Consider the following 26353-nt stretch of genomic DNA (forward strand, 5'->3'; position numbering starts at 1 on the left):
GGGTAGTACTTAAATCATCTCACTGTTGAAAAGTAGTATATAATGAGTAGGAAGTAGAATAACCTCCTTTGACAAAACTGAGAAAGGCAGGGAAGCTTAGACATTTCCATCAAGTGAACAAAATCAAGCTACCACAGGACCGTGAGAACATGTACTGTCTGTTGCCTTGTGTCCTCTGAAGATGTTAGATCGAGCCTCTGCCGCTGTATTCCACCATTTTCCTTGCGGTACAGATCCCTCTCTGCATTTGTTCCTCATTTACTTGCATGGATGTTGAATCACCTTTCCTAGATAAAACATGTCAACATACACATTGGTTGCAGTTGTCTAATGCCCCTTGACTTTTATTCCCAAGGCAAGCATGTTTCTAGCCATAGAGAATATGGATTTGGATAAGTTTTGGGCTCTTTTTTGGCCAATGGGAGAAACATGTCATCTGTAGCCTGTTCAGTGATTCTTGTTTATTTCTTACATTCAAGCCCAATAAAAATAATGTGATGGTCACGGGATATTTTGCCAGTTATTTCAAATGTGGGGGAAATTCACTCTGGATTTTTTTACTTCAAATGGAAAAGTTTACCGAAAGTTGCCTTCTGTGCTTTTACCAAGAAGGAAGCTTACATGGGTCTCTCCATTCAGGGCCAGCTTCTGTTGAGTCAAAGACCAGAAGGACTATTACGGGGCTTATTTCCCATAAATAGCAAGAGAGGGAATACAGTGAGTTAGGTGGGGCACACCTCTGTCTTTTTCACAGTGACTTATATCTGTCTGCTTTATATTTTGAACCCCCAGGACACACAGACATTCAGGTGGTTCAGCCAGAACAGCAACTGGTGAGCAGAGCCCCGGTACTAGCAGCCGACAGCATCAGCCTCTCAAGAACCCAAGCCACAGTGGCTTGGCCAATGGCACAGGTGAGTGACAGCGCAGAGCACCAGCCCAGACTAAAGCATGGCCTCTAACTTGTTCTCACATGGAGTCGGGACCCTGCCTGCTGTGTCAGGATGCAGGGTGGGCGAGAGAAGACTCCCACACTAAGATGGAATTTGAATCCGTCAGTCTTTCCATGACCCATCTTCTTTTCTCTCTGGCATAGTGTGTACAGCCAAGGTTATTCTCCACATGACTGTGCTCGTCTGAAATCTTCCTTTGTACAGAAATGAAAAGTATTGATATTTAAATTCATTTCTTATCAACATTGGATTTCTTTGCGAGGGGGGGCGATATCTTACTTACACATGACACGTTTTTTCATTTCCTTAATTTAAGGGACTAATCAGACTAGGGAGAAAGAAGACTAAGTATTGTTGTGAAGAGCTGGCTTAGAGAAGATGGCAGCACTGTTGAGCAGGTTGGGATGCTGGACCAGGAGCAAAGCCCAGCTGCCACTGGGGGGCCTCCTGTGGCTGTTCCACTGAGAGTATTTGGTCCATTTGAGAGCAGATAGCGCTTCCACATCCACATGGAACCTCTCTGCACTTGATCCTGCTTCCCCACAAGTGGGAAGAGAAGGACCTATTTCAGAACAAATCCATTTTTGTCGTGTTTTCCTTCTGTCTCATCCAGACAGTGTTGAATTAAAAAGGGGAAGGGACCAAAAAAAAGGTTTTTTTCCTAAACATCTTGAAGATTGTCATATCTTTTGTGACTGCTGGTCATTTGGTAATTTGTCTTAATTTGGGGCAGTTGGGAAGGGACACGGGCATTTGCTTTGGTAAGCTGGAGGTGGGGGAAATGCAGGTGTTTAAATCAGTAAGAGACACTGAAATAATTTTGTAGATGCTCGTGATAACAGAGGTGTGGCAGGAAGGACGGGAAGTTCAGAGCAGCACAGCTTCTTCACATAAGCGTTACCATGGTACTGTTCCTGCCCTTTGTGTGACAAACTTATTGAGCAGGAGAAGTCGATTGGGGTTACTTTCTAATGACTTTTAGTTCTCTTGCAGCACTGCATGAGGGCTGCAGAGCCCCTTTGATAGCTCAGGGTGCTTGGCTATACTGTCGTCTGCGGCAGACTGCAGGGTGGAGTGGCCTGTGTCCCGCAAGGCTCACTGTGTGTGCAGTGGCCTGACTTTCTCCCTGGAGTTTGGGACCCGCCTGCAGGAATTGAGTTAGCGAGCTCGCCCCGAGGCTTGAGGACGAGGGTGAGCTGGAGGTGAGGGGCATAAGCGGTAGCTGTCTCAGCCTGCCTGGCGCTCCTTTGCCAACCATCGTGTGCAAGTGCTGGAACTGCCAGTTACAGAAGCCGGGGGTGGCCTGGCTTCCCGTTTGTGTGGTGGGGACAGCGAGGTGGGGGCTGTGGACTGCGTTACAGAATACTGTATGCAGCTCCGCGAGCACCAGTAAACATGTTTCTCTTAAGCAAATAAGTCACTTGTGGGAATTCCCTGGTGGTCCAGTGGTTAGGACTTGGCTCTTTCACTGCCAGGGCCCAGGTTAAACCCCTGGTCCGGGAACTAAGATCCCACAAGCCATGTGGCGTGATGAAATAAAAAAGCCACTCATAGATGAGGGCCGGTGTTCACAAACGGTCAAGGGGAACTGGCTTTGGAACCAGTTGTTTCCTGGATGCCACAGGTGTGATACCAGCCTCTTTGTTCCTCCAGGGGCCTGCATCGTTGTGATGCTGGTCTCCCCCAGCCATCTCTGCTTGTCTTACAAAAACTATGGGTAGGACTTCCCGGATTGTCCTGTGGTTGGGACTGCATGCCTCCAATGCAGGGGGCGCAGCTTCGATCCCGGGTTGGGGAACTAGGATCCCACATGCCGCGTGGCACAGCCAAACCCCCCCCAAAAAACAACCCCCCCCCCGCAAAAAAAAACCCAAAAAACACCTATGGGTAAATTGCCTTTCTGTGGTGATGGTCTTTGAGTAACTCTCATTGGACATTTAAACAGGTCTGTGTTTCCCCTACTCTTATTTTTAGGTACCTTTGTGTATTGTCCTTATCTCCAGGAACATTATGTATTTCAGCAGATGAGGCACGTGCCAGCCACGTCTTCCGAAAGCCAAATATCTGTAACCCCAAACTGCCTTGGAGATGTCTTATGGTGCTGTGTCTGAATGCCCAAACTGTTCCCAAACATGTCTGTGAAGGACAGTCATTGAATGTTAGGGATTTCTGCCTGTTAAAATACAGGGCTTGGCCCCTATCTTGTTTCCTTTCTGCTCTGATGACGGTTCACATTTGGCTCACAGCCAGCCTGGACTTTGTAGGCTTTTCAATGTCTATCCAGGGGGTACAGAAAGATCTCACCTTTCCTTGGGGAGCAGACAGAAGCGCCCCTCTTTGGTAGCGTAAAACTAGAAGGGGGTTGAGGCGCTGATTGAGGACATCTCCATCCCTGTATGGACATACAGGTATATGGACATCTCCATATACTGCTGTTCGAACTGCTAGGACCAGTTCCAAAATGGTGGTGGTAGAGAGCCGTGCTTCCAGGAAACGTTTCCAGAGACATACAAGATTTATTTAGCAAGGCTTTTTGGCTGTGCTCTGCAGCTATGCATGAAAAAGACATTTGGGGCAAAGACGGAGCTGACTTCCAGGTGTTTTTTTCACATCACAACTGTAAAGTATCCGTTTTTATAAAAAGAAGGTGAATGGCGGTCTGTCTGTATAAATATTATATCTCTGAGTTTTAGAAGTGGTGGAATCAAGGACTAGGCTAATGGTATAGCACTTTATTGGGACTTGTGTGCAATGATTTACTTTCTAATTTTTTCTTGAAAACTTTACCCGCCCCCCCCCCCCGCAAAAAAAAAAAATTACATCTCTCACTCATTCCTCCCTTAAATGTGATTTCCATGCATGTAAGGTGGGGAGTCACACTGACTGCAGTCAGATTCTGCCCCCGGTGTATAGCACGTGTGTAAGACCCAGGGACTAGTTGGGCCTTAGTTTTCTCATTAGTAAAATTAGGACAAGATTATATATCTCATAGCGTTGTTATAAGGAATAAATTATATAAAACATGTAGCATGTCTAGCACAGTGCCTGGGACATAGTAAGCTCTCAGTTAGCTTTTGTCTTTAAGAATAATTTCATATGGTTATAATTATGCAGCGTGAATAGGTATTCTTTTTTCCATTTCATTATTTTTGTTACACGTGTTCATGTATCAGTGGTCTTCTTGTTTACCTTTTTTTAGTGGCCTCATACTATTTCATAGTTAATATGCCATAACTCATATAACCATTTTGCAGTGCTTGTGTATTTCCCTTTTGTAAAACAAAATCCTGATGTAAACATTCTTTGCATACAACTTTGTTTCTTCCAGAATGGAGTTCTCGAGTCAAAGGATGCAAATTTTTAAAATCTAAAGTGTGTTACCAGAGTGCCTTCCAAAAGGTTTGAAATAATCATACATCCCAAGGCACTGTAAAATTTTCCTCATGGCATATGAGGTTTATTTTTCCCTTGACCTTGTAAATACTGGTTTGTCATTTTGCTAACAGGTATTGGGTGCCACCTCATCGTTTAACCTCATTGCATTTCTACAATTATCAGTTGCTTTTCTCTTAAGTGACTTTTTTCATGGTGTTCAGTTATTTGTCTCATGGAGTTATAGATATTTATTTTAGAGATTTATATAGTCTAAGTACAGGTTTTTAATAAAATTGTGGCAAAATGCGCATAACATAAAATTTACCATATAAACCATTTTTAAGTGTATGATTCAGTAGCATTGGGCACATTCACAGTGTTGTGCAACTTTAGCACTATCCATTTCCAGAACCTTTTCATCATCCCAAACTGAAACTCTGTACCTTTTACACAAAAACATTCTCCCTTCCTCCTACCCCCCAGCCCCAGCCCCTGGTAACCTTCGTTCTGCTTTATGTCTGTATGAATTTGCTTATTCTAGGTACCTTTTGTCCCTGGCTTATTTCACTTAGCATAATGTTTTCAAGATTCATCCATGTTGTAGCATGGGTCAGGGTTTCATTCCTTTTTCAGGCTGAATAATATTCTGTTGTATGTTTTTACCATGTTTAATTTATCCATTCATCTGTTGATAGACATTTGGGTTGTGTCCACTCCTTGGCTATTGTGAATGCTGCTGTGAACATGGGTGTCCAAGTATCTGTTTGAGTGTGTTCTTTCAATTCTTTTGGCTGTATACCTTGGAGTAGAGTTGATGGGTCATAGGGTAATTCTATGTTTAGCGTTTGAGGAACCCTCGAACTGTTTTCCAGAACAGCTGTACTGTCTTTTCCCACCAGCAGTGAATGAGCATTCCAATTTTTTAATATCCTTGCCAACACTTGTTTTTTTCTGGTTTTTTTGTTTTGTTTTGTTTTGTTTTTCCCATACTAGCCGTCCTAATGGGTGTGAAGTATCTAGGTACAAGTTATATCTGTTATTTGTATGATTATAAGTTTTCTCCCTATATCATTGTTTCGCCTTTTGTCTCATTTTCTATGGTTTTTGTAGCAAAGGAGTTAAAAACTTAAAAAAAATTGTGCCTGAGCATTTTTTTAATATTTATAATTTTAACTTTTGCTTCAGTAGTGAAAAGATTCTCTTGTCTCTAGATGGAATAAATATGTTCTGTTTTACTTTTTTTTCATGTTAAAAATATCCCACTGGAAATTATACTGGTTTATCTGTATCTATACATTCATAAATATAATGAAAGTTGGGTTTCAATTAATTTTTCTCTATAGCAGGGTCCTGTTATCCTGTAAACATTAATTACTTTTTTTCTTTCTGTGGTTTTACTCAGTGTTTATCACTTACTGTATTCTTATATGCAGTGAGTATTCATTTCTGGACTCTTTACTTATCCCATTTATTTCTGGTTTTGAGCCAGTCTTGCGTGATTTTGATTATAGACATGTTATAGGATGTTTTTCTAATGTCTGGAAGGGTTAGTCCTACCTTATTGCTTTTTCTCCGTGATATTTTTTGATAGTTTATACATTTTCAAAACAAATTTCAGACTTTGAATGCTTAGAAGCATGGTGGAATGTAAGTGGAAACTGTATGAATCTACATATTGAGCAAGGAAAGATTGAACTTTCCCATCAGGTGACATGGTATGGCTTTATCCATTTTTAAGTTTTTCTTCTTTTTTTCCATCTAATTTAATTGCTTTTAAAAATATAATCCTCACCCACCCTGTGTCATACTAATTATGAAATATTTTTCTAGTTTTGGTCTGCTCCCTCGAAGAGCTGAGTTGATCGATTGCATTGGAAGGCATTGCTTGGGTTTCACGGGTGAGAGATACCGACTGCTTTACCGTGTATCATAAGTTACGAGCTGATCTTCAGTTTAAAAAGCTTCCATTGTCGGCAGTCGCCTTCTCCATGCCCGAGTGAGGGGGCTGAAAAGACCTGTGTGTCCAGTGAGAGTCTGTGCTACACCACACACACACCTAAAGATCTTGGAACACACAGTGAGCTGGCAGCCTGTCTAGGATTAAGAAAAAGAATTTCCAATTCCTGATCTCTTTTTGCCAACTGTGACTAGAGTATGTCTTAGTCCTGAATGAATATCTGATTCAGAAAGTTAGAATGTTTAACCAACATCACAGAGGGAACCTTGTGAAATACCCACAGTTGCAGAAATCAGCCATTTTACCACCTTATCCCATTTACCCTCTCATCTTGGTACCCAGCTTTTCTTTCCCACACAGGAAAGCCATCTAAGCCATCTTCATTTCTCCTCCTCCCACCTCCTTCCATTGTTTTTGTTTAATAGTCTTCTGGTTTTGAGTGCTGGTTCTGCTACTTGCTTGGCACCTCTCTGAGTGGTACCTCTGGGAACCTCAGTTTTACCTTCAGTAAAATGGGAATAATACTACCTTCCTCATGGGGTTATTAGGAGGATAAGTGAGCTAATGAGAATGAACTTGTGAAAAGCAGCACGGGATCCTGGATTGGATCTTGGAATAGTAAAAGGACATTAGTGGAAAACCTGGTGAAATCCAAATAAATTCTAGAATTTAATTAATAGTAATAATGTTATGTTTTTAGTTTTGACAAATGTGCCGTAGTTCAGCAAGGTAGTATCTTTGTACTATCTTTGTACTATCTTTGTAACTTTTCTATAAATTTAAAACTATTCCAAAATTTAAAAAATTTAAAAAGAACCTGCTTTGCAAGTGATAGTGTTACCCAAATGTGAGGCGGTTTTATTTCATATATCTTTTGCTAGATTATTAGGCCTATTAAACAAGTATTTATTCAATCAATATTTATTGAATGCCATTTTGCTAAGTGCTATGACAGTGTGAAGAAGTATGAAATAAGGCCTCTGCCCTATAGTCTGTTTCAGGGAAAGAAGCTGAAAAACCCCAGTCAGCCAAGTACCAACACAGCAGTTGTCACAGGGGCTGCGAGGTTGAGTAGCCAAGGCCACAGGTGCTGTAGGCTCTGCAAAGGGATCCGTCTGGGCTGAAGTGGTGGGGAGAGCCTCTAGGGAAGGAGGGCTGAAGTGAGCAAAGGGGTGGAGACAAGAATGTAGTAGGTAGAGAATGGAAGTAGCAAAAAATGAAGGAAAACAAATTTGCCCTCATTCTCAAGAAGGATGCTGTGTTTTGGGGGAGATAAGTTGTGTACATCAAATAATTATGATTAATAGAGAACACTGGCTATACTGAATAGAGCTTAAATGTAAAATACAGCAATTTTCTAAGGCATGATGAAATTGTAACTCTTCGTCTTTGTCAATCCAGTTTTTCTCTCTACTTGAAGTCATGGCTCAAGTGTGGCGCTCTGTCACTTATTTTACCAGGGTGGCCATGACGCAGTAACTGAATTATCTGAACTTTGGTTTCTTCTGACTGTAAGCTGTGATGGTTTGGATTTACTTCTGAGGTTTCAAGCCCTTATGTTCTAAGAACATGTGTGTATATACAGACATACCTTTGTTTTATCTCTTTTTGCTTTATTGTGCTTCACAGATATTACATTTTTTCTTCTTCTTCTTTTTTTTTTTTTTTTTTTTTTTTACAAATTGGAGGTTTGTGGCAACGCTGCATCAAGCAAATCTGCCGGCACCATTTTTCCAATAGCATTTGCTCACTTCGTGTCTCTGTGTCATATTTTGGTAACTCTTGCAATGTTTCTTTTTTTTTTGGCCATGCCGTGTGGCTTGTGGGACCTTAGTTCCCTGACCAGGGATTGAACCTGGGCCCTAGGCAGTGAAAGTGCGGAGTCCTTACCACCGGACCGCCAGAGAATTCCCCAGTTCTTGCAATATCTCAAACCCTCCACCAGCAAAAAGATTACAACTCACTCAGATGATGGTTAGCATTTTAGCAATAAAGTATACACTGTATTTTAAGATATCATGCTATTATTGTACACTTAATAGACTGCAATATAGCGTAAACAAAACTTACACGCACCAGAAAACTGAAAAACTTGCTTTATTGCGATATTTGCTTTATTGTGGTGGTCTGGAACCAAACCTGCAATATCTCTGAGGTATGCCCGTACGCACACACATACAGAGTCTTTGAGAGCAGAGAGTTTAAGCATGGACACATAAAGTTTCAACGCTAGGATATCTGGCTTTCACATTCAGTTTCCAAATCTAAACTCGAGAAACCACAAAGCTCTTAAACAGATGAGCTGCTCTGGTGAATCAAAGGCTCTCGGGAAGCTCTGTGGACAGATGCAGTCCTGGTGGGAACCCTTCTAACTAGATTTGCAGCGGCATGACCGGTCAGGTCCAAATAGTATTGACTAGGCGGTCTTTCCCACTGGCATGCTACAGGGCTCTGGTTTTGTTCCTTTCCTGGTTGAAAATTTCATTAAAAATTTTTTAAGAAGCAGTACATATATGTTGTCAACACTTTAAAGGTATAAAAGCTTAAACAGTGTAAAGAAAGTCTCCTTCCTATTCTGGTCTTGCAGCTTCCCCTTCCCTCCCCAGAGGCAGTCACTGTTGTGTTTCGTATGATTCTTTCCAAGATATTCTTTGAATATACAAGCATATTCGTTGAACATACACACACAAATGGTAGCACAATATATATGCTGTTCTGCAGTTTACCACTTATTAATTATCTTAGAATTTTTTCCAAAGAACTTGAAGCCACCTTGAAGATCTTTGGCCCTTCCCTCTTCTGCTAACCCCAGCCAAAGATGGGGACAATTTTAGTTTCAATAAGAACAATAATCACAAAAGATTGAAATGCTTTAAATATATTTAAATCCAAGAACTCATAATGATTTTTAAACAGAGCAAAAGTTCACTGTTTGTTTTTGGAGAACATGAGAGTATTAACTCATTCTTCTGAAAACTGGTAAATGAAAGGAAAGACTCAAGCAATTCTCTTGCCTTTTTTTTACAAACTGAACCTCAAGGTAACCAGATAGTTGATAGGGGAAATTTCTCTTTAGAGGCGTGATAGAATTAGAATATTACTATTTTTCGGTTCTTTACCAGTTAGTGGATTTAGGCAATAATCATCAATGGCTGCTAACATTGCAAAAGAGAAATGACCAGACATTATGTGCCTCTCCTGATGGGAGTACACACTCCATCTGTGCCACAGACATTGAATATGTACAAAAGTAAAAAGGAATATTACAATGAACCCATCACCCAGCTTTGACTGTTATTGACTCATGGCCATTTTAATTTCACCTGTAGGCCCCCCGACCTCTCTCTGTAGCCACCCAAGCTTCCCCCCACCTCCCAATTATTGTATTTAAATTTTTGGTATTGCCCAGCTGCACTCCACAGAGGTTCTAGCAGTTTCTCCTCTTACCAGCAGTATGTGAAAATCCAGTTTTTCTTACATTCTTATCAGTGTGGTTGAATATTTTTCACTCTTGCTAGTGTGATAGGTTAAAAAATGGCATTTCATTATAGCCTTAAATTGCATTTTTTGGTCTCATAATTGAGGTTGAGCATCTTTTCGTATGTTTAGGGGTAATTTGTATTTCCTTAACTGTGAAGTGTCTGCATATTTTTGGTCTTTTTCTTACTGTTTTTTTTTTTATTAATTAATTTATTTTTGGCTGCGTTTGGTTTTCATTGCTGTGTGGGCTTTCTCTAGCTGCAGCGAGGTGGGGGCTACTCTTCGTCTCTGTGCGTGGGCTTCTCATTGCGGTGGCTTCTCTTATTGTGGAGCACGGGCTCTAGGCGCGTGGGCTTCAGTAGTTGTGACACGTGGGCTCAGTAGTTGTGGCTGTTGGGCTGTAGAGCACAGGCTCAGTAGTTGTGGCGCACAGGCTCAGTTGCTCCACGGCGTGTGGGATCTTCCTGGACCAGGGCTCGAACCCGTGTCTCCTGCATTGGTAGGTGGGTTCTTAAGCACTGCGCCACCAGGGAAGTCCCTTTCTTACTGTTTTGTAGACGCTTTTTTTCATATCAAAGAAATTAGCACCTGGTTTGTAATATGAATTGATAATAATCTTTCCCAGTTTGTTGTTTTTCTTTTGATTTTAATTTTGCTTATGGTGGTTTTTTGCCATTTAGATTAAAAAAAAAATTAATGTAGTTGAATTCATCAATACTTTATGACTTTTAGATTCTGTCTTTTCCACTTTGAGATTATAAAACTGTTCTCCATTTTCTTTGGTTCCTCTGTGATTTCATTTTTTATGTCAAAATCTCTGATCTCTTTGGAATTTATTTTGATGTAAGGAGTGAGGTAGGAATATGTCTCAGTTTTTGTCCAATACACTACCCACTTGTCACAGTACCATTTACTGAATAGTCTGTCTTTTCTTCAGGAATTTAAGATGTCACCTTTGTCATATACTAAATTCCTTAATTCCAATGTGTATTTAATTCTGTTTCTGAACTATCTTGTTATTTAATCGACATCTGCCTATTCATATATCAGTGCCACATTGTTTTAGTTGTTGTAGCTTTATAATATGGGTTAATTAATACCTTAGAAAACTATCTCCTCCCCTCTCCCCCACCCCATGCACACAAGACTCTTCGTCTCTAGAATGTTTATGGCTATTCTTCTGTGTTTAGTTTTACTTATAAATTTTAGAATGAATTTATTTAGTTCTCATAAATGTCATGATGGTTTTTTCATTGGAATTGAGTAAAATTTATAGATTTGCATAAAAATAATTGACATCTGTTGTGTTTTACTAACTCAGCCGAGACAGACTAGGAATATAAATAAAAATTCTTGCATTTATGTTGAGGAAACATCAGTTGCATAAAATATAGTCATTTATTAAACAACTAATTTAGTCTGTGTGCCAGACAATATTTCATATGCTGAAGAGAAAGCAGATTATTTAAACTAATCGTAGGTAGTTCCTAGGCTCCTTGCTGTTCGTTAAGATCAAGCTTGGCATCATCTCATGTGAAGAAATTTTAGTTTCAGCTGACCACCAGTGTCACGTCAGCCGACAGGCTCATGTGGTTGCTTCTGAGTTATTATAATCCCGGGCTGCATTAGAGGATGCGCAGAGAGGGAGAAGTAGAGTGTAGTGAATGAGGGTTCAGGCTCTGGAGGCAGACAGCAGGGGTGTGAATTAGGTGCCCTGTGACCTTGGCAGGTTATTTAACCTCTTCGAGCTTCAGTTTCCTCAACTGTAAAATGGGCTTGTGTATGAGGCTTAAATGAGATAATCCAAAAAGCAATGATGTGTACTTTGGCTGGCATTCTGGTGTTCTATAAATATAACTGGTGTTCTATAAATATAACTAATATCATTTATATTGGAAATCTGACTCTGCTGGTCTGATGGTATCTTGTTTATTATGTTCAGTTCATGATACCATTATTTAGAAATGGGAGGCAATAGAAGAAAATATCTACAAGAGAGCAGCCAGATCATAAGAAGAGAGGAATAACCTAGAGACATTAAAGAAATAGGCCTTTTACTGGAATAGAGAGGGTGAATGAGAAACAGGATGGCCGGATACTTATTTCGTATTGCTTGGGGTGTGGGGACTAAAACCATCTAGTGGAATTCAGCTTAACATAAGAAAAATCTTTCTGGCAGCTACATGTGTTCAACAGTGGAATGGCTCTGTAGCAAGGTGTTTGTCAGAAGAAATGTTCAATCTGGATAGCCATTTGTTAGGGGAACTGCAAAAAGAGTTTCTGAATTAGGAAGATGAGGCTAAACCAAGGGGTTTTCCTACGAAATTCCAGTGTAAATGTACACATATGCAATCACATATGTAGAAAATTCTCTGTTTATGGCTTATCCGTTTTCAAAGAATTTTAATTCTTTGAAACCGCGTTTGATCCCTTTCTGAGTGAGAGGATATTGCAGTGCCTTGGGATCCTTGTGAACATGAGTGATCATCAAAGGAATGGAAAAATGAGGAGACTCAGGAATCAGCTTATTTCACTTCTGTCTCTTTGTCTATTGTTCCTTGGAGACAAGTCCCTTCTCTCACAGCCCCATCTTTTCCGTCTAGGGTGTTAATCCTTGCCCCCCACTTTGAGCACGAGCCTTTAAAAGAACAAGCACATTATTGGAAGTTTTCTACCTCTTAGTGTGTATGGAGCTTTTTGAAGGAAGGTGCTATTTGTGCCCAGCAGACAAGTGACAAAGAAAAGTATACAACCCTATGAACTTGGCTTTGGCCTTGCTCCATGTAGCACTAACATTAGTTAGTGCTGGTACATTAGTGCTGGTACATTATTTTTTCTGCTACTCTTTTATCGCTGTAAACGTAACCATGGCATGTTAGAAAAATTTAGTGAAGTTATATAAAAGAGGTAATATTTAATAATCCATTTATTTCAGCTCCATCTCCCACTGTTCTTCCGGCAGGCCCTCACTGACTTGCTGTCCTTTCCAAAGTTATGTTCTGTAAAACTTTTTGCCGTCACCAGGTAACATGTACAGTCACCTTGTAGGTACTGTGTTACCATGTCAAGCGAGAAACCTGGTGAATGTGAACACAACGCTGAGTTGATCTCTAAACTACGGTTCCTGTATTTTCAGTGAATGACGAACCCACTGCAGCCACTGACCCTGAAGCACCCTCTGCTGTTGCTGTGGTGTCCCCGCCTGCTGCGGCATCGAGTGCGGTCCCCAACCCCGCCACCGCGACTCTCCCTGCCACGGCCACGCCGGAGGAAGGAGAGGAGCCCAGCACTTCGGGCACCCAGCAGCTCCCAGCGGCTGCCCAAGCCCCTGATGCTCTGCCTGCTGGGTGAGTAGCCTTCTGTCCCACAGCAGCACCTCCCTCCCCACCCCCTGAAATAAAAAACAACTGAGGCTCCTTCACCAGCATAGAAACAACGTGGTTATTTATTACCTGGTGGCTAGTAGTCTCTGGGGAGGCTGCCATGCATAGGAACAAGGGAGGTGTGGGAGAACTGCTCGTTCTGCATAAATCTTGAAAAGGATCTAAACCATCTAGGGCAGAATCAATGGTACCTTATACCGTGACTTGAAATGCACAGCTTGACTCAAAGAATGTGGCTTTTATGGAACAAGGAGCTCATTTTGCCCTCCAGCATCACTGGATTTGCCTAGATCCTGCCTAGAAAACAGCTTTTCTCCCTTGCATTTTATCTCAATGGCCCATGGAGGACTTCAGGCTCTGAATATTACTGTATGTTATTCCCATGGCCGGGGCTGACGTTAGCTCGGGCTCCTGGTTTTCTTGGAGCCTCCCTTTAGTTCAGAACTAAATCTGATGCTGAAGGCCTTGAATGACAAGAAGATGGCCCCAGCAGGCCAAAAGCAAGTGGAGATTAAAAGCATGGACCTGGGAATCAAGTAGATCTAGGTTTAACTCCCCACTCAACCCTTTATGACTTTGCCTGCGTGACTTACCATCTCGGTAAGGTGGAGGTAATAATCATGCATATCTATCTCCCCAGGAAGTTAAGGGACTCAGATAAGACAGCCCTCACCCAATGGTGGGTGTTTTACCTGGTGAATGATATTTTTTAAGTGGGTGTGAAGGAAGCATAAAGGAACAGAACAGTTCTGAACTGGGAAACAGAGTCTTCTCTAAGGACTACTGATCACTTTCAGGGCCAGTCCCGTTGTGGTCCCAATGCCCATCCTGTTTATCAGTTGGTACTGAGGAAACCAATGTCCGTATCACCACAGTCACCATGGTCTGGCCAGTGGTGGTGGTGTGGGGCTGATTCACAAAGGAAAAGGGAAGGATGGATGGTCTCTTGCTTGATGTATAACATTCTGTATTGTTCTTAAACCACTTTAGAAAACCCAGTTGTTTAAGCAAAAAATCCTAAATCCGAAGGCATTTGCGATCCCCAGCATTTGGCACACAACTTAACTTATGTTTCTTAATAAAATACAATGAACGCGTGAAAAGTATTGCAAATAGCTTTTAATACCTCAAACCCGGAGAGAGTTGGGGGTATTGAGAGGTGGCTCCAAAAAGTCTTCTGTGAAGTTTTTGATTTTGTGAAAAGATTCATAAGCAATTGCTTGTGTGTAACTCCTCCCTACAGAGGCGTTCTTTTTTTTTTTTTTTTCTCTTTCGTACGTGGTAAGGAATACTTGAAAGACCTTTGTTTGGTTTATAATTTGAAATCTGTATATAATTTGGGGGGAGCAGGGCAGAATCATTTTGGCAGAAAGGAGAGAAAATGGCTGCCCGGGTGCTCCAGGAGCTGTTTGTTTGCTTTGCGCTGAGCAAATGCCTGGAGGGCGGGCTTCACTCCCGGTGTCAGTCACAGGCAATTAGGGCTAATGGCTCAACGCGTCTTTATGTAGGGCGTGTGTGAGGGTTACTGTTCTCCTGGATTGGGCTCTTCCTGTTTCCAGGCAGCTGGAAAACTCCAGGCCTTGAAAACACCCTTTATTCTGCATCTGGCGATTGAGCAGCCTGTTCTCCTACCCCCCACCCCCGCCCAACCAGAGGCTGAAACGCTTTTCCTGAGTACAGTTTGAACAGCATCTTCTCCGTGGAGCGTTTAGAATGGGATGAGGCCCCGTGTGTGGGTCTGGGGAGGCCACTCCCCACCTGAACATGTATCATGGTCCAGAGAAGGGTACCGAGACCCAGTTTTCCAGCCCAGACGGACATCCAGGTGCCCACTGGAAGCTCCGGTACTTTGCGGGCTGTCTCAGGGCCTGGAGATTGCCAACGGCACTGCTGAGTGTGTGGCGGTGAGGATGGCAGGCTTTCAGTTCTCGGCTCTGTGACAGCAAGCCAGAAAGGGCGCACTTTCCACTGTGAGCCTTCCAATTCACAGACCTACCGTCCCCGCCCTAGCTTATTTACAAGTTTAGGAGATTCAGACAAGATGAGTTATTCCTCTTTTCTTGGTATCTTTTTTTTTTTTTAACTTTTCTGAAATTATTTTATTTTATTTTTATTAAAAAAATTTTTTATTTAATTGGGGTATAGATGCTTTACAGTGTTGTGCTAGTTTCTGCAGTACAGCGAAATGAATCAGCTATATGCATACATATATCCCCTCTTTTTTGGCTTTCCTTCCCATTTAGGTCACCACAGAGCATGGGGTAGAGGTCTCTGTGCTATACAGCAGGTTCTCGTTAGTTACCTATTTTATACATAGTAGTGTGTATATGTCAATCCCAATCTCCCAGTTCACCCCACCCCCGCCTTTCCCCCCTTGGTATACATATGTTTGTTCTCTACATCTGTGTGTCTATTTCTGCTTTGCAAATAGGTGCATCTGTACCATTTTCTAGATTCCACGTAGATGCGTTGATATACGACATTTGTTATTTCTGGTATCTTGTATTCAGGAGTCAGGGGACCACTTTTAACCTTTTTAAATAAAACTCCGAGCATGACATTTCACCACTTAGAATGCTGCAATGGCTTCCTATTGTCTTTAGGGATAAATTCTCAAATCTTAATAAGACCTAAAAAGCCCTGCAGTGTAGGACCTCATCTACCCCTCAGGCCTTCCATGGAAGACATTCTTTGCTTTGCTCTCTAAGCTGTAGCTGTAACTTATTTTAGTTTGACAGATGTACCACCCTTTCTCTGGATTTGGGACCCTCTGCCATGCCGGTTACCCTTTCTGAAACCTTCCTCACAATTTTGTCCATTACTTTCTATCCATCTTCAAGTCTCAGATTAATCAGCACTTCCTCTGGGAATCCTTCCTCTATCCCTGGTAGACAAGGTCAGACCACCCTGTGTACTATAACTTCTCACACGTGTAATTGCATGTTTTGCGTCTCTCTGCCCTGCTGGGCTGTAAACGCCAAGATGGCAAGAAGCCTGGCGCAAAGTCGGCCCCCAAGACATACTTGTAGTGAATTAATGAATCGATTTAAATGCCATCTTTTTTTTTTTTTTTCTCCACCTGGATGAATGTTTTCTGCTTCTTTGATGCCTCAAATAAAGAGGAACTATGACAGGAATACTGCATTTTCTTCCCAAGAACAAGACCCTAAGGGGTTACTAACTAGGCTAGGTTGTCTGGCTTTGGGTTCAAGTATGAATCTCTCACAGGGTCAGGATGCTCTTCCCTGCTCATTAGGGGTCCTCATGCCCTGGGAGACACTGTGAACCTTGTCTCCCCTTTGCTAAGGCATTTCTGAGCCATGCTAGACTGCTTTTTCATGGCATCCAGCTGACTTTGTCTCTTTCTAACCTTACCTTCTCAATCTCCTTTACAGAGGGATCGTGCACAGTTCATTTGGGGATCCCAAGGGCTTAATTTTCCAGTTGCTGCATTGCCTTTCTAAAACTTGCAGCAGATGAGACTGGACATAAAGATGTCACGTCCGTCTGTGTGTTTTAGTGACCGAAGGCCACCGAAAACTGGGCCACATAAATCCAAATAGAACACCCTTTATCTCTTTCCTCTCTCTCCCTGTCTCCAAACCCTCCTGCTTTCCCTACCTTTTAATTTAATTAGCACGAAAGAAGCTAGTTGGAAGGGCATGGTGTTTTCAGCTGGCAAATGTCCGTTAAAGGAGGGGGTGCCTGCCAGGAAGGCTCGGGAGACATGGTGAGATAGTGGTCCGGGCAGTGGGCAGTGGGGAGGGAGGCCACTTTGATCAGCTGGCCCTGCATCTGGTTTTTATCAGCAGGGAGCCCACTTTGGGGACCAAATGCTCATTAACAGACCGTGTGTACATGGCTTAGATAAACTCCAAGTGCGTCCCAGGCTCTGCAGCTCGCCCAGGCCCTCTCACACAGAGGCACATTATTTCACCCTGGCAGCCCGCGCTGTGCTGTGGTTTCTTACATAAGGGAGGCCGTTGTGTTTGGACTCTGCCGACTTACCTCAGCACTGCCACTTCACACCATCCCTCTCCTCTTGCAGTCATTGGCTGCCCTGGCCGTTTCCTGCCTCAGAGTAGAAATAATTGAGGAGGGTGTTTTCTGGATCTGTTTGATTTGCCATCTTCCCCTACCCCCAGGCCCAGTAATGGAGACCCAGAGGTCCTTTCTCCAGGTGGTCCTTGACACACTATCAAGGATGACAACCTGGTAAGAGTTCTTTGATGTTTTCTTTGTAGAGACACTTTAAGAGACGTTGGAATTTGCAGCTTTTCTGCTAAGTTATAAAACAGCTGCTGCCACTGAATTTCATTCCAAACTCAATTTTGGCGCTAGCCAAAGATCCTTACCCAAGGAGTTTTAAAGCAGTGCTTCTGAAACTGTCTGTGAAGAACTAGTCCTTGTTTTTTTTTTTTTTTTCCTTCTGGTTTTGTTTGTTCTGTTTTAATTATTTTTTTTCAATCTCTTATGAACCTTTACTTTTGTCCTCTGTTCTGTTCAGTGAGGCAGATCTACAGATCACATATTTGGATGTTGTGGCAATGTCATATTGGTACAAAAGTTTCTAAACATCTAGAAGCTTCTGTACTTTTCTGGTTGCTGAATAGTAACAGTTTGAGCCATGGACCATACTTCAGTAGCAAAGGATTAAAGGATTATACTGGAGAATCTGTGCCTTTCTGCTAAGTAGTATGGTTTAGTTCTCAACTCTGCAGGGATTATTACATGCTTAGTTAATGGCAGATAGTACATGTTCCTGGCTCCCTCCTCCTCATCTCAGGACGAAAGCCTTGTTTCCAAAGATTCTACTGTTGTTGGGACTGGCCCATGAGAAGTTCTCGCCCTGCTATATGTATGTATTCATATGTAATTAGGAATTTTCTTTCTTTCTTTTTTTTTTTGCTGTACGCGGGCCTCTCACTGCTGTGGCCTCTCCCGTTGTGGAGCACAGGCTCTGGACGCGCAGGCTCAGCGGCCATGGCTCACGGGCCCAGCCGCTCCGCGACATGTGGGATCTTCCCGTACCAGGGCACGAACCCGTGTTCCCTGCATCAGCAGGCAGACTCTCAACCACTGTGCCACCAGGGAAGCCCAGGAATTTTCATTTTTTGCTACACTTTCTTGAGAGCTCCTCAGGAGTTGGGATTATTGGGTTTTTGTATTCCCAGCACCTAGCATGACACTTGGCTCCTAGGGAGCTGGAGTGAGAAGTGTTTGTTGAATGACTGGATAAGTGTTTTCATTCTCAATAGCTCTTACAATTTTTTACAGTTTTTTTTGGGAGGGGGGAAACTTAGAAACAAAAATAGAAGAAAGAAGTAGAACAACAGCAATAACAAACACACACCCACCTAGATTTAACCACTGGTGCTTTTCATGCACCTTGTGTATTTTTTTGCCTGATCATTGGTGAGAGTTAACATATGTTAAATGTTTCCAGAGTGCTGGGGAGTGCTAGGTTTCATACGTGGGTTATTTCGGTCTTCACAGCACTCTGTGTAGTAGCTACTTTCACCCTTATTTTGCAAATGAGGAAACCTTAAGCAGTTTGCCCAAGACCACATACACAGACATGTACACGTCAACACGCATCTACCAAAATTTTTTGACAGTCTTAGGGTATGTGCTTTTAAATTTTATTTTTTAATTGTAAAATATTTTAAGCATGCAGATAAGAATAGAAAGTAATATAAGAAATACCTGTGGGCTCCCCTACCGAGCCGTATCAAACTTTAGCATTATGCTGCATTTGCTATAAACCTCCCCCCTGTTTTTTTTCTTTTTTTTTTTTTGTGGTACGCCTCTAACTGTTGTGGCCTCTCCCGTTGCGGAGCACAGGCTCCGGACGCACAGGCTCAGCGGCCATGGCTCACAGGCCCAGCCGCTCCGCGGCATGTGGGATCTTCCCAGACCGGGGCATGAACCTGTGTCCCCTGCATCGGCAGGTGGACTCTCAACCACTGTGCCACCAGGGAAGCCCCTCCCCCCTGTTTTTTAACCTCTTGATGAAGACTGTCAATAAAGTTGAAAGTCCCTGTGAACCCCTCCCCGGTCCCATTCCCTATATACAGAGATACATGGAACTTGGTACATTCATTTAAACTGCTATATGGTCTTCTGTTGTATGAATAGGTAAAATTTTATTTATGTTATAATTAAAATTTATTTATATGTACTGTGTATATTCTATATCATATAAATGTAAAATATAAAAAATAACATTCTATATTTGTGTTTATTTATACTATAATTACATCTTTGCCTTTATAAACAATGCTACAATGAAGTTTTTTCTGTGTATGCCTTTTTGTGTGCATGTTTGTTTCTTTAGTGCAAGTACTAGAACTAGGGTTTCTTCTTTGTAGGAAGATGAAGGTCTTCAGTTTTAGTAGACACTATCAGATTGCTTTTTTTTTTTTTTTTTTTTGCGGTACGCGGGTTTCTCACTGTTGTGGCCTCTCCCGTTGCAGAGCAGAGGCTCTGGACACACAGGCCCAGTGGCCATGGCCCATGGGCCCAGCCGCTCCGCAGCAAGTGGGATCCTCCCGGACCGGGGCACAGACCCGTGTCCCCCGCATCGGCAGGCGGACTCTCAACCACTGCGCCATCAGGGAAGCCCTCAGATTGCTTTTTGAGTCAGCTCACCAGTTCATGCTCCCATGAGCATGCATAGCATTCCTGCTAAAACTTAGAATTGTCAGATTTTTTTTCATGTTGGCCAGTCTAATGGGTGTGAAAGGGTATCTTTTGCTGGTTTTAATTTGAAAACCTCTTCTTACATGTTATTTTAATTTGGTTCTTGAGTTTCCTTTCTTGTGAATTGTCTGTTCATATATTTTTATCCATTTTTCTGTTTGCTATCTGTCTTTTTAATCTGCAGGATTTCTTAATATATGCTGGATACTAATCCCCTCTCAATTATGTGCATTGCAAATATTTTCTCCCAGTCTGTGCCTTGTCTTTTCACTATTTTTTTTTTGCGGTATGCGGGCCTCTCACTGTTGTGGCCTCTCCCGTTGCAGAGCACAGGCTCCAGACGCGCAGGCTCAGTGGCCATGGCTCACCGGCCCTCACCGGCCCTCACCGGAAGCCCTCTTTTCACTTTTTAATGTTGCTTTTTATTGTACAGGAGTTCAAATTTTTAGATAGCCAAATCTGTTCATCTTTTTCACGTGCCTTTTGTGTCTGTCTGAAATACTTCCTTACTCTGATGTTGTAAAAATTTTACACGCATACGTGATCCCCCTGCCCCCATGTTTTGTAGATTCTGATACGCATGTTATTTCACATTTACCTTCTTTAAAATCAAGATGTGTAGGCTTCCCTGGTGGCGCAGTGGTTGAGAATCTGCCTGCCGATGCAGGGAACACGGGTTCGTGTCCCGGTCCGGGAAGATCCCACATGCCGCAGAGCGGCTAGGCCCGTGAGCCATGGCCGCTGAGCCTGTGCGTCTGGAGCCTGTGCTCCGCAGCGGGAGAGGCCACAACAGTGAAAGGCCCGCGTACGGCAAAAAAAAAAAAAATTAAGATGTGATTTACAAACATTGGAGTGTCATAGTTTAATTGGCAGCATTTTTTTCTTTCTTGGTGGTATGTAAAAAATCTTACAATTGGTGGCATTTTAGATTTAATGAAAAATAGTATATTTTTATAATTTTTAAACAAAATTTTGATTATCTTATGCATGTTATATTTTCACTTATTTTTGTTACCCAATATATTGTAAACATCTGTACAAATCTATATTATCCACAATGATATTTTAAATGATGGAATACCCATTATAGAATGAACATAATTTATTTTACTAATCCTCCACTTTGGAGCATTTAGGTTGTTTCCAGTTTTTCTGTAACATGCTGCAACATACTGTGATGGATGCACTTAAAGCTAAATCTTTTGACACATAATTATTTCCTTAGGATATGTCCTGGAAACAGAGTTGCTGAATTAAAGGGTATTCATGTAGGAAATGTTTTTGACTGAGTTGCCAAATTACCCTTAGGAAAGAGTATACCCATTTTTGCTCCCACTAACTATTTTTTAAAAATATTTATTTATTTGGCTGTGTCAGGTCTTAGTTGCAGCATGTGGGGTCTTTAGTTGTGGTGTGCAGGATCTTTAGTTGTGGCATGTGGGATCTAGTTCCCTGACCAGGGATCGAACCTGGGCCCCCTGCTTGGAGCTTGGAGTCTTAGCCACTGGACCACCAGGGAAGTCCCTCACTATTTTTTAAGAGTGGCTATTTCCCTGCATTGCCAAACTTATCTGCACAGTTTTTAAAATCTGCAATAATGTTAAAAAAATTTTTTTTAATAGACACCGTCTCTAGGAATTGTCTTGCCTGTCTGTGAGAGCATATCTTTTTTTTTTTTAATTTTTTTTGCCTGTGTTGGGTCTTAGTTGTGGCACTCAGGATCTTTCATTGCGGGGCACGGTCTCCTCGTTGCAGCGCTCGGGTGTCTCTCTAGTTGTGGCGTGTGTGTTTTCTCTCTCGAGTTGTGGCACGCAGGCTCCAGGGTGCATGGGCTCTGTAGTTTGTGGTATGCAGGCTCTCTCATTGAGGCGTGCAAGCTCAATAGTTGTGGCACACAGGCTTAGTTGCCCTACGGCATGTGGGATCTTAGTTCCCTGACCAGGGATCGTACCCGCGTCCCCTGAATTGAAAGGCGGATTCTTTACCACTGGGCCACCAGGGAAGTCCTGAAAGCAGTTGCCGTCTTCCATTGAAGAGCTATGGGGACTTTTCCAAGGCAAAGAAAATGGGATGGGTGAAGAAGAAAGAGATGAAAAACAGACCTTAATTCAGAGTCCTCAGAAGCTACTACTGTGCCCCCCTGTGATTAAGGGGCATAAAGTGCTGGTTGTTGATAGTTTTAAAAAGGGGGTTAGTGTGCTTGGATTTAAAGGAAAGCTCAGTATTTCAAGAAGGGTTCTTGGGGGAAGGTCTGAGTTTAACACACTTCCTACCCAGTTTACAGAGGACCTACTGAAGCAATGAAAACAGTGAGTAGGAGATGTGTTCCACTGCACACAGATTTTTGACTCATAAAACAGTCTGACAATGTCCCTACAGGGGAAATAAATCTTACCGTTCACCCAGGAAGTGGCCAGAGTTTGGGGAATAGGATTTGGTTCAGAGTTTAAATTTATTATAAGAGCATGAAGTAAGAAAATATGAATTCCCTGTAATATTTGCCTGAGGGGAGTTGAACTTCTACATAGGCAGCTTTAAGAATACCTGAATACTTTCAGTGTATTTTTCTGAAGTTTAATTTTTGTCCAGGTAACCAGCAAGGCATCTTTTCTTTATTGGTGCATAAGTGTTCTGGCATGACTTTGTTTTCTGATGGAGAGAGTGTATGTTGAATGAGAGTCAGCTTTACTAATGCCCAGTGCTTTTGTTAATAAAATTTATTAACAAATTATAAATAATACAAATTAATAATGTTCTTACTAAGAATTTGTGAGTGTGATGATAGCATCTCTGATACTAACCTGAAATCCTCGGATTATCCAGCTTTAAATTCCTTCCCAATTTAATCCGACTCTTGGTGAAACTGTGATTCTGTCCAAACTTAGGGGAATCTGACCAAGAAGTGTGTTGGTCAGGATGGTTGAATATACACTGTAACGGCAAGTAACTGAGAATTGATTTCCTGAAGACCTTTTAGGAAACCTTCCACAAGAAAATGTGGTTCAGGGAATTCCCTGGCGGTCCAGTGGTTAGGACTCCGTCCTTTCACTGCTGAGGGCCCTGGTTGGGGTCCCATAAGCTGCGTGGTGCACCCAAAAAAAAAAAAAAGTGTGGTCACTGTTAGTGACCAGACAATTTCCTTTCAGATAACATAGGAGAGAAATGATTGGATGCCATCCTAATAATGGAATTGAGAGTTTCATCCTTTACCTTTTTAACGATGATAGTGGGGGGGATGGGGGCATGGGCATGGAAGATATACAACTTGTTAACAAATGCAAGTTCATGCGCCCAATGGAGAGTGAGGCCAAACAATACCGAAACATTGGAGTTTGGAGCAGAGAAAGGTTTATTGCAGGGCCATGCAAGGAGATGGGTGGCTTGTGCCCAGCAAACCCTGAACTCCTCGAAGGGTTTCAGCAAAGCACTTTTAAAGGCAAGGTGAGGGAGGGGCATGGTTAGTTGTCTCAGACTTCTTGGTGTTGGAATCCTTTGTTCATGCAGCTAGGTCAAGTCACAGTGCTCCTGTAGGTCAAGTCTCAATGTTCCTGTAAACCTCCAACAAGACAAATGTTACTCTCTGTTCTGCAACTTTTTTTAATCTCGAAATGAATGGACTCTTAAAGGTCAGAGTCTTGAGAATGGGCTATCCTGTATATTTCAGGCTATAGGCAACATTCTTTTACAAAAGGTGTGGAGCCAGCATGACTAAGCACAGGCAACAGAGCACTAAGGTTAAAGTAAAAGAAACTGATCTAATATGGAGTCAGATTTGCTCTTCCCTATTACAAACTGAATAAAGGACAGTTAAAATCCATAGGAGCAAAGGGAATTTAGGTTGAAAAAAAAGTACAGAGATTAATTGAAATTGGAGACTATTTTTTAAGTACTTTCAAAATAGAAAGACCCTGTGTAGTCCATGTTCCAACTAAAGGCTATACATCGAAAGCCAAGGAGCAGTGTGTTGGGAAGGGACGTGAATCAAGCTTGGTGCTTTGAACACTGTTTCTGAGAACATCAAAGAAAGCTATTCAGTGGGAGAGGATATGACCCACGTGACCAGGATGCAGTATCGAGACCCATGGGTAGTTTGATTGAAAAGCCTTTTAATCTCAGCATGAAGAAGATGCTTATAAGGTTCAGAAACCTAACCCCTGCCAGGGATGTGCCGATGCAAGGTCACTTCCAGTATCACTTTCTTGGCATGGGGAGACCAAACCAAGACAGTCGGAAGGCTCAGTCTATATGGGTCAGCAGTTACAGCGGAGAAATGAGAATCCGGGGGCTCGTTTGATTGACGATAGAATCAACCGACTCTGCTACACAAATGGAGGGGAGGGATTTGTATGAATTCTGAGGAGCCGTGCAGGTAGGGAGGAGTTGAGAGTTCTCTAAGGAAAGCAGTTAGGCCAGGTCACGGATCAGGGAGGACCCACATGGACATTGAATCCGAGCAGGAGTCCAATTTTAAAAGGAAGAATGTAGATATCAAAAGAAAGGTAATGGAAGAAAGGTCTTGTTCATTTTGGTAACTATTTTTCTAGCTAAGCCAATTGAGAGGGTTCATAGAAGGACACTGAGATTCGCTGGACAATAACAGTGCCCAAAAGACAGCCTTTCATTTCTAGGATCAGCTGGGATCAAAGACAGGATAGACGGGTCTTGTGAAGGCTTGGGAGGAGCCGTCATAACTCTTGAATATAAGCAAAGAGGACTTCACACCGATTTCCTTTCTGGCAGTGCAGGAAGACCACTGTGTCAATTCAAGGCATTTAATTCATGGAATTTTAAGAATTATTCCATCTTCAAATGAAACTATTAGCCAACGTATAATAAAACCAAAGTTTTCTCCTTGCCTCAAATGAAATAGAAAAGAAGCCAGAAGTCGAGACCACTTATAAGATGAAAGTTGTAACAAAAGAATTGTTGGAATAAAGAAAAAATGTGTTTTAGCACCTTTTCTCTCCAACTGCAACAACACATATTTTGTCTTCATTCAAGGGGCAGCCCCACCCACCAATTATGGTCAGTTTTCCAATTAGTGACTGCAAAATGAGCAAAGTTGTTTTATTGGTGCTTTTGTGCCACAAAATTGCCAAGGACAGGAAGGATAGAGCTAATTTCTTAGGAAATGCTGAGGAATTCTCAGCTCCTTAAGTCTTTATTAGGAGCAAATGTTATGAAAGAGTGGCTTGCTACCCTTGCCCGAGGAGCTTCCATATTTCACTACTTACCCTTAAGCCAAGTATCTTTCTCAAGGCTTTCCTTATTTCCAAATTCAGATGAATAAAGAGGGTATCGGATTTGCTGCTTGATTACCCAGCAGACAGGAGGAATTTAGAGAGCTGGTGTGAAATCACAGTATGTTAGCCTTTTTGCTGAAGGGTCCCCACCAGATCCCTACCAGTCTTTTGAGCTGGCAATATCTGTTTACTCTTTTGTCTTTAATTCAGAAGGGCATCGAGAGGGAGAAGAGCTTTAACTTTACCCTGTGTTTATTTTCACCTGGTCAGTTTTGTCAGAAGATTCTGCCCTTTCAATAAAATACTGACTGAAGTGCAAGAATCTTCCTTTTGCAGTGGGAGGAACCCAGGGCACCTGGGCCAAGTCACCAGTATCTGCTTCAACCAGAACCTTGAGCGGGAATACCCAGGAGAGAAAATGTTCTCGAGCCCATTTTAATGGTGTTTATAGCACTCCGGTCCTCAACACAGTAGTTGATCCCTTTTGGAAGGAGGGAGTCTGGAACTACCAGACCTCACTGCTCCCAGGCTAAGCCTCCCAGTGGTGCAAAAGGTGCAGCCTCTTCCCATAGATTGTATCTGAGCAGAGGGTTGTGATTAAAATGGAGCCTAGAAATTAACTAGGTGGACTTACTGTAATTTCTCCCCAGTCGTCTTGATCCTATAGGTCCCCCTACCCAGACTCCTGTGCTAGGGAAAGCTGTTCACGTTGAGGTGGGCTTTGGAAAGGCACCTGGCACCTTGTCTGCTGGGTTGTGGGTTCCTTATAAGTTCCAGTTGCCCTTCCTTTTCCTCCTTTCTTCCTTTCAGAGTGACATGGTAAAACTCATGGGCTAGAGAGTCAGAGCTGAGTTTGTTTGTTTGTTTAGATTTTTCTGATGTGGACCATTAAAGAAAAATAACTTTAAAAATATTTATTTATTTGGCTGCACCGGGTCTTAGTTGCAGCATGTGGGCTCTTTAGTTGAGGCATGTGAACTCTTAGTTGTGGCATGTGGGACCTAGTTCCCTGACCAGGAATCGAACCTGGCCCCCTGCATTGGGAGCATGGAGTCTCAGCCACTGGACCACGAGGGAAGTCCCAATGTGGACCATTTTTAAAGTCTTTATTGAATTTTGTTACAATATTGCTTCTGTTTTATGTTTTGGTTTTTTGGCCACGAGGCACGTGGGATCTTAGTTCCCCAAGCAGGGATCGAACCTGCACCCCCTGCATTGGAAGGTGAAGTCTTAACCACTGGACCACAAGGGAAGTCCCAG

The 26353-nt window shown here is 42.4% G+C and overlaps 1 protein-coding gene across 3 annotated transcripts in view; it reads left to right on the forward strand.

Annotated features, from left to right (window-relative positions):
- The window catches only part of WWP2 (WW domain containing E3 ubiquitin protein ligase 2), a 145487-nt gene that overhangs the window by 83332 nt on the left and 35802 nt on the right, over window positions 1-26353 (forward strand). For all 3 annotated transcript variants that reach the window (XM_067719815.1, XM_067719814.1, XM_067719813.1), the window contains exons 7-8: window positions 793-914; window positions 12902-13112. In XM_067719815.1, the coding sequence (XP_067575916.1) occupies window positions 793-914; window positions 12902-13112 (333 nt within the window). The remainder of the gene's footprint in view (window positions 1-792; window positions 915-12901; window positions 13113-26353) is intronic.

The sequence above is a fragment of the Pseudorca crassidens genome, chromosome 20 (genome assembly GCF_039906515.1).
Source record: "Pseudorca crassidens isolate mPseCra1 chromosome 20, mPseCra1.hap1, whole genome shotgun sequence".
NCBI lineage: Eukaryota > Metazoa > Chordata > Mammalia > Artiodactyla > Delphinidae > Pseudorca > Pseudorca crassidens.